The 19221-nt window shown below is 42.6% G+C and overlaps 1 protein-coding gene across 2 annotated transcripts; it reads right to left on the reverse strand.

The window, feature by feature from the left end:
* Window positions 1-3236: 3236 nt before the first annotated feature.
* On the reverse strand, window positions 3237-17792 carry PSPH (phosphoserine phosphatase). Of its 2 annotated transcripts, none has more exons than XM_006113102.4 (6): window positions 17548-17792; window positions 11379-11534; window positions 9926-10060; window positions 7923-8068; window positions 5403-5551; window positions 3237-3437 (listed from the first exon to the last, which is right to left on the reverse strand). In XM_006113102.4, the coding sequence occupies exons 2-6, from the start codon at window positions 11516-11518 to the stop codon at window positions 3327-3329; spliced, it is 681 nt and encodes a 226-aa protein (XP_006113164.1). In that variant the 5' UTR covers window positions 11519-11534; window positions 17548-17792; the 3' UTR covers window positions 3237-3326. The 2 variants fall into 2 exon arrangements, with proteins under 2 accessions (XP_006113164.1, XP_006113163.1); XM_006113101.4 differs by having other exon boundaries at window positions 11379-11537.
* Window positions 17793-19221: the final 1429 nt, after the last annotated feature.

Consider the following 19221-nt stretch of genomic DNA (forward strand, 5'->3'; position numbering starts at 1 on the left):
TTTAACGTTCTGCTGATACCTCGGTCTTAACCCCTTGAGCTACATCATTCTTGTTTCATTCTATTGCAAGGCCTCTCTTGAGTAGAGCTACCTGATTATTTCTGGATATTAGTGGATGGCTTTGCTGTGCTAGACAGTGGAGACTAGGCTGAATCCTGCATGTTAGCCTGTAATTTCCATCCCCTGTACTCTGGAAGGCTCCAGTCCAGATGCCTAAACTTACTATTGACAAGCTTCAGAGGGTTAGCCGAGTTAGTCTGTAACAGGAAAAACTTAAACAACAAATAGTCTAGCGGCACCTTAAAGACTAATAAAACATGTAGATCACAAGCCTCTAGTGCCCACAAAAGTTCATGATACCATCTACATGTTTTGTTAGTCTTTAAGGTACTGTTTTTACTGTTGAGAGGCATTAATATTTGCACTTTGGTTTCCCCGTGTGAAAAGCTAATGCACTAACCTTGCCTTTTTGGCCTAGCTAATACATGAATGTGATACATATCTGGTCTTTCAACTTAATAGTTTCCTAACTTTATTATTATTGGTATTATGGCAGCACATAGTGTCTAATTTTTGAAATCATCATGCAAATAGAGTAAAAGAGGGCTTGTGTGCTCAAGAACTTACAATCTAAGCAGCTAAGATAACATATCAGGGAAAAGGACATAAAATATGTGCTTGAGGATAAACTGAAGAGACGATTTTTCATATGCGAGCACTGGCCTTCGCCCATTAAATTCCCCTACTTTCTCCTATCCCACTCCTAGCAATTTAGCTTAACCCCTTGCACTGTTTCCCAAAACTTTCTTGGGTCTCTTGTGATGGATCTTGTATGCAGTTTGACTAGAACCTTTCCTCATGCTGCTATTCTCACTGCTTAGCATTCCATGCTATTCTCACTGCCTCTGATCAGCACTCCATGTGTTACAGAGCAAACAGGTCAGCCAGGGGAAGAGCCACCTGCTTACTGAGCTAAATAATGTTTAATTCCATCAAGGAAGAGGGGTGGCTTGATGTTTGCCTAGTATAAAATGGTTTTCTTGTTTTTCAGAGCAATCACTCTGGAATAAATCTTGTGAAATATCAGGTACAGTCAAAGTTTTTAGACCTACATTAAGGCCTCCAATTCTACAAACCCTTCTGCACCTGCTTAAATTAGCACATTGACTGACAACTCATGCTTAAAATTAAGTATGCCCATAAGTGTTTGTAGAATCAGGACCTGAATGAGTGCTGTAACTGCTGTCTTGGAGGTTAGATTTTTTTTGTAAGGATATCTGTTCAAAAAAACTCTCTCATGCCTAGAAACTCTATAGCTGCATCTTAGAGGAGAGCAGAGAAACACTGAATAATAGCAAGAGCTTTTTCTTGCCTTATTCAAACACTCCTACCCGAACAAAAGACGTATTGTACATGAGCTGTACTTAGAACTTGCTGAGATTTCTTTCCAGATGAATTTGAGAGAGTATTTTTCGTAGGCTGCTGAAGAGTCTTGTCGCAAACAGCCTACTGCTGGCCCCCTTACTAAAGTACCGTTGCAGATTTCTTAAGCAGAGCCGATGTTGTCCTCTGAGTCAGTCCTCACTAGTAAAGGTCTGTTTGGGAAGAACACTTTTCAAAAATAAATCAGCTCTTGAGTTTAGTGGCTCCTTGGTGTTCAACAAATAAACTTTGCAAACAAACTAGGGATGTTTGAGGGTAAACAACTATTTAAGGGATAAGCAAATGTTTGTTGATTAATGGTGTCAGTTACACTCAGCAAAGCGCCTCCCCGGCGGGCAAGATCTGCTAGCTCCACTGCTGGAGAGGTGGCTTCATTGCCGCAGGGACGCCCCCTTCCCACGAGTGGAGCTGGGCTGGTGGCCCCCTCCTGGGGTGGCTGAGCCCGCAGTGCGGGTAACCGTGCAGCCACAGATTTTCAGCAGTTACACCAGTTACCCTATTACATGATTTTTAACATTCCTAGAACAAACAAATTTGACGGGAGGAACCCAAACAAAATCTTTGGGTGAGAGTTGGCTCATCTTTCCAGGGAGGAAAAATGCTGCTCCTCCTGATGTCATGCAGTATTTTGGAATTGTGTGCAGAAAATTATGCACTTAGGCCTGAGACATGCCATAGGGTTGGTAATATCTTTTATTGGACCAACCCGCACTCCTCCTAATATCCTGGGAGTGACACAGCTGTAATCATGCTGTACACATCTGTCCCTCCGATACCACTGTAAGTGGAGTGTGAAATCTGAACTTTTAAGAGCGTTGCGAATAAGCATTCACTGTGCACAGGCAGTGGCGCACTCGGTTGTACCCTCTGAAACTGTCTAGCCAGTGCCTGCGGTTAGTGACTTATACATTGCATAGCTAAGTAGGGTATTCCTCTGCTGGTAGTGGGAGCCCTGACTGCTTTTTAGCAAATGGCAGCTGCTTATTTTTTAAATTTCAAAGCAGATTTTCAGCTCACTATGGAGTCACTCTCAGTTTCCACAAAGAAAACAAATGCACATCAAGAACATGGCACCAGATTCTGTACCCGTGGCTTCTTTGCAGAATGACTTCTCTACTAACACAGAGTCAGCACAGCTGGGCCCTGTACCAACTGCCCTCTGTATCCGTGTCAGGCTGGGAGAGTGGGGTGTTGGCATATGTGGCTGTTTGGCCAACTCTCAGCTGGCATATGGCCTAACAGGGACCGTAGCCAGTTGGTGTTCTAGTTTATGTAGGTCAGGCTGCAGCCAGAAATCCAATGCCTTTCCCTCCCTGTCATTCTGGTGATCCCCAGCTCAGTGGTGCTCGGTGCTGCCTTAAGGGCAGGGGACTAGACTTGATGACTTCTTGAGAACCCTTCCAGTTCTAGTGTTCTATGATTCTATGTACCAAGTAGATCTGACCCTTCTACAGAGAGTAAACTGTTACTCAAGGGAAATAGAGGTAACAGAATGAGGCCCATAGTGATTTGAAGAAACATACATTATAAAGTAACCACAAACCAATAAAGTATTAACCTACCATTAAATTCTTAACATGGGTCTTCAGCTGTGATAAACTAGAGTGTGCATCCATTGACTTTTCCACATAGGAGAAGATTATCAGATGAGTCATCTATTGTCCCATAAAAATTCTGATTAGACAATGTTTAGGTAGTGTATGGGAATGGGACCACTTGCAATGTGAGCTGCAAGTACAAGAGGGAACATCTGGGGAAGTTATCTGGAAGTATCAAATACAAACATACAAATATTCAGCGCACAGCTGCGCAAACAAAAATATGTTTAATTGCATTATATATATTGATCTACAATTGTTGTTAAAAAAATGCTTCTGTATAACTTATCGTTCTTCAAGTTCTTTAAGCAGTTCATCAAAGTGAGTGATGTACCATTTGGCTTTCTCCTTTACTTGTTTCCTGATTACATTTCCTCCAAATCCAATGAAGCAATCCTAGCAAAACAAAAGTGAATAGGTTTGTATATTAAGTTTTCTACTAATGAAATGAGGATTTTCAGTGTAAATACATTAATTTTTTTTAAAAAGAATTAGTTGATCCTGCATGAACTATAACAAAAATCCCGAATAAAAAAGTCCCTTTCTGTGTTGCTGGGATGGATTTGATTAAAGGCTTGGAAATCCTGGAAATCAATGGGAATTTTGACAGTGAGATTGTTCACATGTGAGACTGAACTGAAAAATCTGAGGAAAATTCCCGTGACTTATGCTGCTACTGTACCTTGAACTCCTAACTGTCCAGAAGGAGTTCACAGTTGAATGTTTATGCACAATATCACAATTATACCCATGCTATTTTTTTAACTCCACTCACCTCATATGACATAACAAAAGCAATCATTAACTAATGGCTCAAATCATTAACCGAGAACAATCATTTCCAGAGCCTGAAATATCTAGATAAATGAAAATGCAACATTTAAACTTTCGCTTCTTGCTGTTTCATGAGATATTTAAGGCATTAAACAAATATTAATCTGGGATGGCAATGCATACGCTTGCTGCCAAGATGCCCACTGTTAGCATTACAGTAATAGACTTACACAAATGCTGGCGCTTGGAACTAGAATCACACATGTTCCTTATACCACAGTGTGAATTTTATGGTATTTAGGGACCACATTCCAGGCTCCCATTAAAGTACATGCTTCCTGATTCTAGCAACGTGCCTGACTATAATAGCAGATTGCAAATTAGAGCCACACCTACTGTAAAATGCTACTTTTTTTGTTGTATTTTAACTTTGTTTAAATTATTCTTAGTTGTGTGAGAGCTCCCATGTCCAGGGGGTGGCCGGTGTCTGCTCCATTCCTAGGAGAAATTACTTCTGGTGCAAAAAAGTATCTTGATGCCCACCCCACTAAGCTATCAGACTAACATTCTTGTTCTGCTAGTATCAGGCACCATGAGCACCAGAAGGATGCAGAACCATGGCTCCAAAACACCATAAATCAATGGATCTTGGCGAGGAATCTGTGTAGGAGAACCATGATACTAACACTAAAAGCAGGAATCACAGTACAACTGTGACAAAAGATATGGCTTTATTGTGTGTGTGTGGGGTGCGCACATGCAATGCTTTTAAAAGGATAAACGATACCAACGAAAGGATTGTAAACCTGAAGGTGCTGGCCACCATCTAAAAGGCAGGTAGAGAGCTGAACACTATAATCTAGACCAGCTGGATGGCATTATGGTTGGACTGGCGGGTTTTCGGGAGATTTCTGAATGAGTGTGTTTGGCTAGCTGTCGCTGGGAGTCTGTTCCAAGAGCAGTATGAAGGAAGGCAAGGAGCTGGAGTGAGTCAAGGAACCAGAGAGAGCTGTCAGAAGAGAAGTTGGGGTGAGATATAGGAAGATTGATAGTGTAAGGTTATAACAGGTTATGATGATCTTTCTTTTCAGGTTCTTGCACTGGGGCTGGAGATGCAGGGACGTGATGACTTCAGCTGGAGGTGTGAATGTTTGCTGCACTGCTGACAAGCATTAAGATCTTAGAAGGCTCTGCCAGCTCAAATGGCACAAAGAAGAGACAGACTTGTGTGTATGTGTACGCACGTGTGCAAGTGAAAGAGAGAAACCCAGACTGAAAGGGGTACATGAGTGAATGGCCTGAATTCTTGCTCCATCCCGAGGTGACCCCACTGTTTCCCTGCCTGCTGACACAGGGAGGTGAATGCCCTTTGGTACACCTCCCTCTTGGAGTGGGTCAGGGCTTTTGCTGCTACAAATAGCCCACAAGATACTATTTCAGAATATATCAAAAGGCATCTACCGATCCCCCTTAAATTCTGTGTAACAGTCAAACAGATATATTGCTTTAGATAGACAAGAAAGCATTTGCTTTAGTTATATAGGAAAGCATTTCTTTAAAGGGGAAATCCAGTTCTTGGCTACTCACAGCAGGGGGGCATGCCTCCATGTCTGTAGCTCCATCTCCAATCATAACTACCTTCTTAAAGTGAAACTGTTCCTTCAAGTGGCTGATAACCTTTCCTTTTCCACCTGACTCAGCTGTTGGTTGTGTCTCATCAAACCCTGCATATTCGCCTGAAAGCATATGAGGAGGAAGATTTAGATACATGAGCTGTGTGTGCAATTGCTTCAACAGGCTGCAGGAAAGACACCAATGAACTTATGTTGAAGTGCTAAGAAAAGGCAAAAAAATCACAAATTCACAGCTTCAGTGGGCCAAGTTCTACCCGGAGATACAATGCTATAATTCAGGAGTGACCCCCCCCATTAAAATCAGTGGTGTAAGTAAAAGTAATGAGCCCTACTGAACCAATTCTGCTCAGTTACACTATTGTGAAATCCAGAACAACTCCACTGAAGTCAGCAACTCCACTGAAGTCAATAGAATTACTCAGGAGCTACCTGAGTTTCTGAAAGCAGAAACTAAAAGATTGATACTAGTATTACTGAGCTTCAAAGCAGTCACCGTGTTGTTTCAGGCCAATTCCACAAGTCAAATACACAGGAAAGTGTTGGAAATTAACGTCATTTACAAGTTTGGGAACCGTCACAAAGGCATGAATAAAGTCATTGCCTGGCTAGCTCACCTTCCACATCCTAATGACTTAACCGATCAACCAATGAGTACTTAAGAACAACTTGTACCTTCTCTATCAGCTTCATATTACTTGAACACTCTAATTCAGTGGTTCCCAAACTTTTCGGCATCACATCCCCTTTCTGATTTTTGAGAAACCCTCATGCTTCCCCCCTCCCAAAAAAATAGCAGCAAAACTTGGGGTGGGATTGACGGGTGTGTTTGTGGCTGGGTCGCCTCATGCCCCCCATGAAGTTCTTCACTCCCCCTAGTTTGGGAACCCATGCTCTAATTCATTATTTTTTGCCCTTCCTTTCTCCTGTCCCCCCTCTCCCCCCCCACCACCATCCCTTATTTATTTTGGAACTGGATTAATACTTCATTCATCTGAGGAAGTAGGTTGTGCCCACAAAAGCTTCATGATACCATCTATGGGTGTGTCTAGACTACATCCCTTTTTCGGTAAAGCGATGTAAATTAAGTACATCAATATTGCAAATGAAGCTGGGATTTGAATTTCCCGCGCTTCATTTGCATAATGGTGGCCGCCGCTTTTTTTCGAAACAGGGCTTTTTCGAAAAAACCCCAGCAATTTAGACAGGGATCTTTTGAAAATAAAACCCTTTTTTGAAAGATCCTGTACTCCTCCAAAAATGAGGTTTAACTGGATCTTGTGAAAAGGGTTTTATTTCTAAACTGCTGGGTTTTTTTTTAAAAAGCCCCGTTTCAAAAAAAAGCGGCAGCCGCTATTATGCAAATGAAGCACAGGAAATTCAAATCCCGGCTTCATTTGCAATATCGATGGGCCTTATTTACATCCCTTTGCCAAAAAAGGGATGTAGTCTAGACATATCCTACATGTTTTTGTTAGTCTTTAAGGTGCTGCTAGACAATTCGTTGTTTTTTAAGTTTTTCTAGTATTACTGAGAGAGTCTTTAACCTTGACTTGAAATGTTATCAAACCACAGCAAGAATGTAAAAGAATGTGACTTTCTGTGCCTCAGCTGCCATACGCAGCAGCTCTAACATTTGCTTCTTTGTCCTAATACAGCCCAAAGTGGGGAAAACAAACGTATTGGATCTTTTATTCTAGATACACAATGGACAGAACCAGCTACTATTATAAGTAGGCTGTTACCCATGCTTGTTTCTTTATCCTAGCATGTTCTGTTGTCTCAGGGAAAACAAGGGCTTCCAAAGAACATTTCATTCAGCCAGAAATAGTTTTGATTGGATTTGTTTTGTTTGAAGGAGAGAGGGGAGTTCTGGGAAAAGAAGGGGTTGTTTTTTTGGTGGAGGGACAGATGGAGGCGAGCGAGTGCTGGTGAAAGTTGCCAGCCTGCAACCTAACAATTTGAAGTTGTCCATCTTCAGAATAGCCTACACCCCAGATATGACAGTGAAAGAGGAAGAAGAGGGCTCACAAATTCCTTGCCTGGGTCTATAGCCGAACCAGTACCGAGAGGAAGCAGGCTGGGTATAACCTTGGCTGTAAAGCCACTACTGGAACTCGTGCTTCATTTCTTTCTTACATCTTACATTACTTTTAAAATACGTATCTCACCAGACTGCTTTAACCCTGACTTCTTCAAGGGGAGTCTGGGCAGTTCAGTTTCTATGTCTCTTTCCTAGGCCCGTCAGTTAAGACAGCCAACAAGTGCCACTTGTGATGACAATATTTATAATGTGAACACTCACAAAAACTGAGAACCATCAACCTCAGTTCAGAGAGGCCATTCATAGAAGCAAAATGCTCATATTTCATTGTGCTGATTTTCCATTCAATTCTTAAGCCCACTATCCTACTTCAGTTGGAAGTGAAATGGTGACATTCATTAGTAGAAAAAAGAGCCATCAATGACTTCTTACCATTAAAGTAAAATTTCAGTCTATTGGCAAACACGTTTGTTGTTGGAATGTTCACTTGTAAAGCGACATGCTCCACAATGCTCTGAAACCCTCCGGATATTAAGAAGACTTGGATACCTCGCTGATGAAGCCTGCTCACCAGCTCCCTTATAGGAAAAGAAAACACAACAACAGCCCTGAATAGCTGGCAGGCTCAAGAAGTAGCAGAATCCCAACTACGTTGTTCAGTAACAAAGCTGACTACAATTTGCATTATCGTTTTTCATTTCAGAGGAGTACTGGAGTTCAATACCATACTCGTTACAATCTTTGACTTTCCCTTCTTCCTTCGCAGGCTCCCATTCAGCATGTATGAAAGGAGCTGTAACAAGTCTGTATTATAGTGAGACCCAGACTGCCAATTAGTTACTCAGGGTATGTCTACACTACCCTCCTATTTCGAAATAGGAGGGTAATGTAGGCATACCGCAATTGCAAATGAAGCCCGGGATTTGAATTTCCCAGGCTTCATTTGCATAAGCCGGGCGCCGCCATTTTTAAATCCCGGCTGGTTCGAACCCCGTGCCGCGCGGCTACATGCGGCACGAACTAGGTAGTTCGAACTAGGGAACTGTTTATATCTTTTTGACCCTCAGGTCAATCCCAGTAAACAAATAAGATCATATCCAGCCCAGAAATTCTCTTGAATGTGGGAATAAGACCATCAACAATATGTAAGAAATAAAGGTGCTTGAGTCCCTAGCACCAAGTTGCACAGAGAATGTGCTTAAAGTTTTCTAAAGCACAAACAGGTCTTTTAGAATCACTGATCCTGAGCTGTTAGAGGGATAGCCATATTGCAAAGTGGGTTTTTGTGTATAAAAGCTTATGCCCAAATACATCTGTTAGTCTTTAAGGTGCCACAGGACTCCTCATTGTTTTGACCCCAAGCTGTGTCTTTTGCTGGAGAGTTCCTAAGGAATATTTGACTGCAATTGCCTTCCTCCAGAAAAAAGCAGTAGCTGCAGAAAAGGAATCCGCTAAAGCTGAATTGAAGACAAAAGAGTTTCACACTCAGTCCATGGGACAATGGGAGTTGAAGGCACTCAACACCTGGAAGGAACCCTAAAACTAAAGACCAACAAAAGCAAAGCAGCAGAAATGGGAGCCAGGGAGGCAGTGCTAGAACATAGCCAGGAAAGTGCAGAATTAAATATGTTTGAAGAGCAATGGGGGAGGATAAAAAGGAAGAGGGTGAGTGAGACTCATGTGATTCCAAACAAGGACACAAATGCTGTTTGTGGTCTTACTGTCCCTGCAGAGAGAGAAAATCTGTGTTTCAGTCAAGGAGAAGAAAACACAGATTCTCAAAACACTGTTAGGTATTGTAGAGCTAGAGCCTTGCTAAAGCTAAGGCTAGCAGGGCAGTTTTCTAGCCTTTGCTCAGCCGCTTACTGCATTGTTTGGGATGGGGGGTGGGGACCTGTCCAGTTGAAATGGGTTATACTTACTCTGAGCCCCGATTTCTTTCAAACTTCATTTGTGACTTTAGCAGTGAATTGATACCCCTGAAGAATGGACTCCACTAGGCAGAGACAGTCCTGGGATGTAAAGGCTCTTTGCACTTCACAGGGTCAGAGTCTCTATTTTCAGATCATACATATCTCGAGTGACAGCAGGGAAATCAAAGGGTCTAGAGACACCACTTCTCGAGGTTACAGGACAGATCATTGTACGTAATCCTTCAGTCCATGCTCTATGTGCTGAGACTGCCAACGAGGATGCCTCTTGGTACCAACTGATACAGAGCTTGCTTTGAGGCAGATGCTCGTCCACAGAAATAGACTCCTCCCACTGTAACATCCCAATTTGAACATCACATACTATGGAAAAGCCAAGCCAGAAAATATTCAGGGCTAGCCCCCCTGGTGTAAATCCACTGACTTCATGCAGTTATGCTAATTTACACCAATTCAGCATCTGGCCATCTGTGGTTTTGGAAGGCTCATCGAAATGCATCTTACCTTATGCCTGGCGTGAGCTGAGGAGGATGTTCTGAAATTAATTTTTGCACTTGTTCCCAGGAGGGACGAATGAGTCCTAGTCGTGCTGTTAAAGCAGCTTTGAATGTCACAGAGCCGCCCATAGCTCTCCGTGTCCTAAATTGAGATCCAAACAAATCAGTTATACTTGATAGAAGAAGATTTGTCACAGTGTGTGTGTCTAGACTACAGGATTTTTTCGAAAAAAGTAGCCTTTTTTTAAAAAAACTTCACCGGCGTCTAGAATGCAGCCACGTTCTTTTGAAAGTAAATCAGAAGAATGTGGCAGTTTTTTCAATCGCAGTAAAACTCATTTTACGAGGAATTAATGTCTTTTTTCGAAAGTACTAATTCAAAAAAAGGCGCTATTGAATGCAAACTGTGCATTTTCGAAAGCGAGTGTCTAGTCTCTCTTTTGAAAAAGTGGCTCACTTTTTCGAAAAATCTGCTTGTAGTCTAGATGCTCTCTTTCGAAAGAGATTTGTAGTCTAGACGTAGCCAAAGACTTTTAACTGAAGAGGAATTATTCAGACATTCCATTCGTTCTGATTCTAGGCTCTGTTGTATGCACATTCTAAAAAGGTATGAGCTGAGAAATTTGCACAATATTTAGGAACTGCTGCCAGATTTCAAATCCCCTCCAAAAATTTTGTGATGGTTCAGACCCACCTCTGTTTACAAATGAGCAAAGAAGGACCTCACCGTAACATGGCAGGATCACATTACCTGACTGATATTATTGGGCAAAATACATAAGATGGGCAGCAAAAAGCTTTACAAAGAGCTGAAGCTAAACTAATGAGTTGTTGGTAACTCGACTAGAAGGTTTGTAAGGTATTTATCGACAGCATCCACAAACAGACTTTCCCCAAGCTCAGTGGACGAGGATATTTGTTACTTCTAAAGATAATTGCTGTGAGTTGGAAGGCCCAGGAGGCAAAGCAGATAGGTAGCACTGCCAGAAAACCTCATTATGCTATACATGAACATGGATGAACCAGCTCTAAAATCTTTATTTCTCCACATTGGACCAGCATTCCTTAAGCAAGGACCTGATTTTGATCCCTAAGAAGTTAATGAGAGATTTGCAATTAGCGCCCAGGGTGCAAGATTGGACACTAGAATGGCCCAAAATGTATTTTCTTTCACAAAACAAGGCACCGCGCTGTGTTGCTGTTTTGCAAAGTTTAACAAAAAGTCCTTTAACAAAGCAAAGGCCTGGTGATCAATGGACAGATGCTCATTGATTTGAATGAATGTTGACTCAGACCCCATATATCCACAATTCCAAACAGTACATTATTCCAGTATTCATTTGATGCTATTTATTATTACTGTGATCCTGGATATCATTCCACTGGCCAGGGATAAAGCAGAGTCATGACTACTATTGATTGCTATGCACATTAAATAAATAAGCAAACACTGTACATACATTTCTGCTACAGCATCCCCAACTCCGCAGAACTTTGCCAGCTCATCAATTCCTTCTTCCTTGATGACTGTACTATCCACATCAAAGCACACTGCATCGGCATTGCGGAAGATTTCCTTCAGCTCCAAGAGGGAGGCCATCCTTCTGGGAACCTTTCTACTGTAAGAGAGGAGGCGAAGGTCTTTCCGACAATCATTGCACAATGTGTAACGTGTTGAGCCAAGACACTGAACTGTCACCTGCCAGCTAGTGCTGAATGCAGGCACGTAACCTGCTCTCATTAATGAGAGCGGGCAGCGATGGGTCCTGCCTCAGACGCTGATTTGCGGTGCCTGCCTGCTGGTGTTCCTTCTGAGTTCAAGGTCAGAGTTAAGCAGTGGAGATTTGGCCCTGCTGCTGACGCACTCTTGGCAGGGACATTTAATGAAATAACTCTCTGAATCCTAACTCTTCTGCAGGGATTGTGACACTAAATTCTATCTCACCTTCTCAGATCTAAGGGAACAAGACTCCTCACCCCAAAAACTTGTAGAAGGACATAGGATCAGCCCCCTTGTCCATCTAACCCTTGCCAAATGCTCCAGGGCATGATGCAAGAAATCAGTCAAGGATAAGTAGGGATTCATCTGTACAGAGGTGAAGTTTTGTATTCCTACTATAGGCCTGGTCTCAGTGAACTTGACCCAGCACATTAAGACATCAGTCACAGTGACATGACACAGCAACCTTTTCCCCAGAGGACTATGTTTAAAAATTAGACGTTGAAAGTGTCACTCAATCAGACCATCAGGGCACATAATTACTGCTGAAATACAATCTCTTTCCCTTTCTTTTGTATCTGTTCACTTGGCTGTGGTGGGCACAGTTCATTCTGCAGGTCAGAATTACAGTTGCATATTAAACAGCATAAGACTTAAGCTATTACTCTAAGGCTGTGTCTACACTGGCCACTTATTCCAGAAAATCAGCCGCTTTTCCGGAATAACTTGCCAGCTGTCTACACTGAATTTCTGGAAAAGCACTGACAATCTACTGTAAAATCATCAGTGCTTTTCCGGAAAAACTATGCTGCTCCGGTTCAGGCAAAAGTCCTTTTCCGGAAAACTGTTCCGGAAAAGGGCTGGTGTAGACAGCACAGATTTCTTTTCCGCAAAAAAGCCCCGATCGCGAAAATGACGATCAGGGCTTTTTTGCGGAAAAGCGCATCTACATTGGCACGGACGCTTTTCTGCAAAAAGTGCTTTTCTGGAAAAGCATCCTGCCAATGTAGACGCACTTTTTCCGGAAATACTTATAACAGAAAACTGTTCCGTTTTAAGCATTTCCGGAAAAGGGTGCCAGTGTAGACATAACCTAATTGTCTTGTACTTTTTCTCTGTATAGGCAAATCCAAGTTATAATTCCATATTTAGTCATTTGTATTTGGGAGAAATACTTTATACTTGCCCTGTACCTCAGATGTTGGGGCGGGAGTTGGCCTGATTTGTTTTGGGATTGTTTGCTTCCCAGTCACCTTGTCTTTTGCCTATACATCTGGGCATGTGATTTATCTTTCCAGGTGAAAGGAAAGTGCTGTGTCCTCTGGTGTCAGGTCACAAAGCTTCATCTTTTCTTTTCATCACATTCAACTGCATGCAGATTTGTTTGCCTCTTGTGTACTCCTCTATCTTTTGAAGATAAGACGTCCTACAGCCTCTTACAAAGGAGCCAGTTCCCACAGAAAAAATATTTCTTGACCTTTTAAAATACATGTTACACACGTGGGCTTTGATCACTATTGCTAATGGAGATGATGCTCTGAGCATCACACTCCCAGCCCATTAGAGCAAAAGATGTTTTGTCTGTGTAAGAAAATATTGGGCTCTGGGGATGGTTAAAACAAGTGCTGGTGCTTGGGAGTGAGGGTAATTAATTTTTAATTGTTTAATTTTTCCTGGATATTTTCCCCACTTCTGCCCAGCATGTCAGAAAACTGTCAACTACTTGGCTACTTTGCTTGCAGATATTCCTGCCTATATGATCTTGTGGTTAAGAAAGACTCAGCTGATTCAGTATTTGGATGGGAGACATCCAGAACTTATGCACAGTAGGTGATAGGTTTGGTACTAGATGAGAGACAACATTGCTGAATAGTTAGAGCAAGGGATTAGGAGTCAGGAAATGCTAGTCCTTATTTCCCATGCTGACAGTGCACCTCTGTGTGACTTTTGACAAGTCACCTTTATGTGTCTGAGGGATTGCATATTCAGAGTTAGTGCATTGCAAGCTTGGGTGTAAATCTACAGGGCACTTGCGTGCGTCACACTAATTGGCTGTGTGGGTCCTGCTGCCATGCTTTGACCTATTGCTGTTTCAAACTCTCTGTATAGACATGCCCTCAGCTCCCCAGTCTATAAAATGGGGATAATATTATTTGCCCACCCTTAGGTAGGGTACGAGTGTTCCCTGTAAACTGTACTTGGGTGGCCACCCAGAAGAGAATCAATATGCACTGTCCCTCACTCAGGGCAAACTGTCAACTTCAATCTATCCCTGAGGGCATAGCCTATACACACGTGGGAATACGGATAACATCAAGTACTTTTTCGTGATACATCACTTACACTTACGTCTTTGGATAAAGAACACCTAATATTACCATATTACGTGACCGTGGCCTGCAAAACAAACTTACCGCCATTATGCAGCTATAGAAAATAAACATAAACCTCCTTGCAATACTGGTTGGTACTAAGCTAAGATTTCTCAGTAGGTGGGTATGTCACTGAATTCCATCTTTACATTGGATCAGTCTTAACTTGAAATTGATTCCAAATCTGCCCAGTCATGCTGCTACTGGAAACTTTTGGAACAGAGTTGGAAACCCATATGCTGTGATGTGTGATTGTGCAATGAAATTTAAAAGAGCGTGTCCTCACATTTTGGGGACAGCATGCTGTTAAAATCTTTCTAGTCTGCAAAAAATTATGAAGTCCATAAAGAATTGAAATCTGAATATAGTTGCCAGTTTTAAAATTTGCCCTTGTAGACAAACATGTTGCATCGGAGTGGCATGATATTTGTGTTGTGGGTGTCTCAGTGCTGATCAATCCTTATGCAAAGTTCCCATGCTGCATTGTGAGAACATGAGATTGCATTGCAATATCACACTATGACATAATATCATCATGTGATGATACTGCATTGCCATGTGATGATAAAGTATCAGCCTGAAATATATTTCCGGATATACCACCTCAGAATGATAAGGGGAATGGGCTAGACAGAAACCCTGATCACCTGTGCCAACCAGGTTCTGCCTCTCCCTGGGATCAGCGCTTTCAATTTGCTCCTTTTCCTGGACACTCCCTGCTGTGCTATAGCCATTGCTGCTGGCCCTGATGGACTGGGATATAGGATGGAGATAAAAACACATGAAGGCCAGCTATGAAGCCACTGCTGTACTGAGATCAACGTTTCTCATCTTCTTTGGTCTGCAATCTGCAAAAACCATCCCACCACACACTACAGTTAGGATTTTGAGTCCCAGGCTAATTGTTGGGGCATTTTGTATTGCTGATCAAAAAGGTGGTGATGGAGGATTTGTAGGACAGGGCAGATGGTGCCTGAGGAAGGGAGGCTGGTTCTACTGCAGTGAGCGGCTTCTAAGTAGGTACAGCCAATGCTGCCAGAGTGGATGAGGGTTGACAGCTGAAATGGGGTTCTTTCTCTCCTGCCCTCCATGCCTGCTGAGCGCTAGGGCTAGGAAGCACCATTCCAAAGGGCTACAGAACCAGTTCTGCAGAATCTTGAAGCTACTTCCCTAGCCCTGGAATTGAAAGTAACAGGGACGTGGGTACATCACTGAGCTGTCCCATGACTGGTAATGGACAATAGGGGTCCGGGTGGTGGCAGAGGGAGCAGTCACGGCATCAGCCCAAACTCCCTAAGCCCTCCTGACCCAGCGATTTTGTCATGCCAACCATGCACCCCTGGAGATCTACTTGTGGGCCATGCCCCATCCTTTAAAAAACATCTTGGAACAGAGCATAAGCATGTGGAAGGGGGAGGGGAGACACTGGAGGCAGGATAACTGACAGCTTCCATGAGCCCCATAGCAAGTTGGGAGGCAGCGCTGTGCTCCTTTAAGGGGTGGGACCTTGGACAGTAGGGGCAGCCAGACCTCAGCACTACCCAGAGCATGGCATGCCCCACAGCTCTCAGAGCCACACAAAGTGTGCCATGCAGTGCTCCGGCAGCGATTTAAAAGGCCATGGCTCCAGCCACTGCCTCAGTAACCGTGGTAGTGGCTGGGAGCTCCATATCCCTTTGAATCACTAGGTGGCCCAGGCCCCAGGACAACTGCCCCCTTCCTCCTCCCTGGGGCAGGCCTGACTGAAGAAAATAGACAGAGGTGGTTCCTAATCTCATTTTTCTCCAGGGCTGCCCCTTTCTCTCTGGCGGTTCCTCAGATGAGGTGGAGTTCAACCAGCCTGTGCAAGGAAGGAGTTAAACTTAAAAAACAACAAATAGTCTGGTAGCACTTTAAAGACTTAGAAAACATGTAGATGGTATAGGTTATTCACAAGCAAGTGATGTTTGGAAACACCTGAGGTGTATGAGATCTCAAAAAGAGTGGAAGGACAATGGGAAACTTAGTCAAATTTCCAAGAAGAGAAGAATGGGGAACTATCACATATGTCTGGCTTTACTCCAGAGGCTCTTGGTCCAAGAGGTTATGTAATCTAAGGCTGACAAAGATCAATTGCACTGAGAAAATAGAATCTACTAGGACAGATGCACGGAGGTTTGTGCAATCTAGACAGAAAAGGATTAATTACTACAACTAAAATCAGGTTGCCTATCTCCACATTAAAAATGCAGGTAAATCAAATTGGAAAAGCCTTTCTAGTATTTGAATTCTGGAAGGAAGGGTAGACTTCCAATTCTGTCATTTCAACTTTGGAAACATATCCACACAGCAAGCATTCATACAAGTGTGATAAGTGAATGGAAGAAGGTGGACAAAAAGGTGAAAGAAGAAAATAGGAAAGAGGAGAAGCCAGGGGAAATGGAGTGATTAGAGAAGAATTAAGAGAAGAGAGTAAAGGTTCAGAGAATCAGAAAGAAGAGCAAAGGAGAACAGTTACGGGAAAGGAAAGATAATGACGAAGAGAAAAAACTAAGGCTATGTCTACACTGCAGAGTTTTTGCACAAAAACAGTTATTTTTGCACAAAAACTCGTGGAGCATCCACACCTTGAGTGCATTTTTGCACAAGAAAATTTACAGTGAATCAATAGAACGGGTTTTTGTGGCATAGGTATTCCTCTTTCTACAAGGAATAACTCCTTTTTGTGCAAGAGCTCTTGCGCAAGAAGTTTTTGCGGAAGATAATGTGTCTCTCTCCATAGATTTCAGTTGCTGCTGGTTTGGTCTGCATGTTAGTCTGAGGCAAATCATTGAATCTCTTCTGTGTCTCAATTCCCCTATCTGTAAAAAGGGAATATAAATACCTACTTCACAAGATTGTTATAAAGCTTAATTCACAATGCTAGAAAAGCACTTTGAGCTCTCCAGCTAAAAGGAGCTATATTTGAGCAAATTATTACTAGTTGTAATTATATTAAAAGACCAAATAATAATCATAATTAAAAATAGTAACAGTGCTTGGGAGTTTTGGGTACATCAGGACTAAAGGACCCAGGCCTTCCTAACATTGAGTCTTCTTCAACTCGTTGATTTTCTGTTCAGTTTTTAAATCAATAGATGGGTTACTTGCTACTGTCAGTTGTGGTCTGACAGCAACACACAGCGGTAAATTGCTTTAAATGCTTTTTTTTTTAAATAGATGAGAAGGCAAAAATCAAATGGCATAGCTATAAACCTAGGACCCCCTCCCCAACAATGTGGGTAGTGTTTTCATCTCTTGGCAAAGTGATGATGATTCCCCTCTCTGGGATTGCATCATTCGTTTATGCTCCTGTTGCAAACAGGCACCTCACTATCAGTGCATCTTGTGTGAGAGCACAATCATACCAACGACAAGAAATACCCAAAGGGTTCTGTGCAAACTAAGTCCATCACTAGTGTCTGCACTAGAAAACAAACTGGAAGCAAGATGAATATGAGCTTGCGGAGAGACATCCCCTTCTAAAAAGAAAGAAAAAAACCAATCCCGGCGACTTACAGTATTGTACTGCCCGTGGCTGCTGTGGCTGCTGCTGGAAACCTCCTGGCTGTGCAGGAAAAGAACTGATCAGTTGAGGGGATGGTTGATCACTTACAAACAAAGGCCAGGGCTGATCAGGAAGAAGATTGCATTTTCCAACAGCTCTTTATAATCTGCTGAGTACGCATGACTATTTTTAATCGTTACATGCCTGAAACTAGAGGTGTTCAGCTGTTTGCTGACAGACTTAGTAAAGAGAGGTGCAATCCTGCCCCCTTTGGAGGAGGAGCCCCTATAGCTCAGCCCTGCTAGCTCCCTGGTTGGCTAATGATGTACCGGCAGAGAGAGCAGGGCAAAGAGGGGCGGAGAATTGCTTCTGTCACGCTGTGCCACATAAATGTACAGTGTGAGAACCAACAAGCCTCGGCAAAATGAACACAAAACCACAAAGAGGTGGATGTAAGGATGGCAAGTGCAGAGGTCCAGGAGGGTTACTATGCCTTTTAACGCACAGGCGGGGGATAATTGCTACAAAGTCTGTCCCCTGCACTAAGGATAACGCTGTTTATATTTGTTAAAAAAAAAAAAAGAATTGTGGAAATAAACTGATTTACACCGGCTGAGGGTCTGATCTTTTACACTGTCCAGCTTGAACTGAATTAAAAGACACATGGTACCAAAATGATGTCAGAAATATTGGCCTATCTGAAGATTAATGTAGCCCCCTTCCCCTCTAGGCTGGACCTTTCACTAAATTATCTTGACCAATTCAAACCTACAGTTCAGATGAATTTGTTTTAAAAGGATTTGACAGGCCAGTGTTACAGTGTACATATTACACATGAACACGGAAACATAAGAAGAAATTTTGAGGTGTGTGTGGAGTTTTGGGGACAGATCCTCAGCTGATGTAAAGTGAGGTAGCTGCCATGGAATCTGGCCCTTTGTGCCAGGCCTTCCGTAAGCCAAAATTGCCAGTGATTATTTTTCTGAATAGAAAAGTTAGATCTGCAGAGTCTAGAACATCTCGTTTAAAAGGGTTTGGGATGCATTTTAGTGACAAATGAGTTAGTACTGAGAAACTGAAGAGCTGAATTCAGTGGGATTACTGACGGTCATAAAGTTAAGCACATGCCTAAGTGCCTTGCTGTATCAGGACTAAAAAGCTGCTCAGCATCTTGCAGGATCAAACCTCAACCTTTATACCTATATACATTTGAGGTGGCTCTAGTTAAATGAGTGTGGTCACTACAAATGTACACCATTTTTAACAAGTGTTGAAGCTAGCTAGTGTTTTATATTGGCATCATTTCTGTGGATTTTTCAATTATAATGGTTTCCAAAATTAGCGAACCCTGACGGTCTGCATGTGGCCCACAGGCTGCAGGTTGCCCACTACTGAGCTAGAGACTAGGTCTGCTAATCACCATGAATAAAAGTGCACATCAAAATATTTGCACGTGACACTTGGACTGTGGAATCCTTTGGGAGACAGTGTCAGAGATGCATGGAGGATTCAGGAGTCCGAAGTCTCCTTGGCAGAATATATGGGGACAGGGATTGCAAAAGTTATCTGTGCAGTATTTCTCCTGGCCTATAGCCAGACATACACACAACAGACAAACAAAATTAGAATTCCAGGGGTGCCCTCTGCTAGTACATTTTGAGATACCTAGTGCAATTTCTCCATTT

This window comes from Pelodiscus sinensis, chromosome 21 (assembly GCF_052426305.1).
Source record: "Pelodiscus sinensis isolate ZL-2025 chromosome 21, ASM5242630v1, whole genome shotgun sequence".
Taxonomy (NCBI): domain Eukaryota; kingdom Metazoa; phylum Chordata; order Testudines; family Trionychidae; genus Pelodiscus; species Pelodiscus sinensis.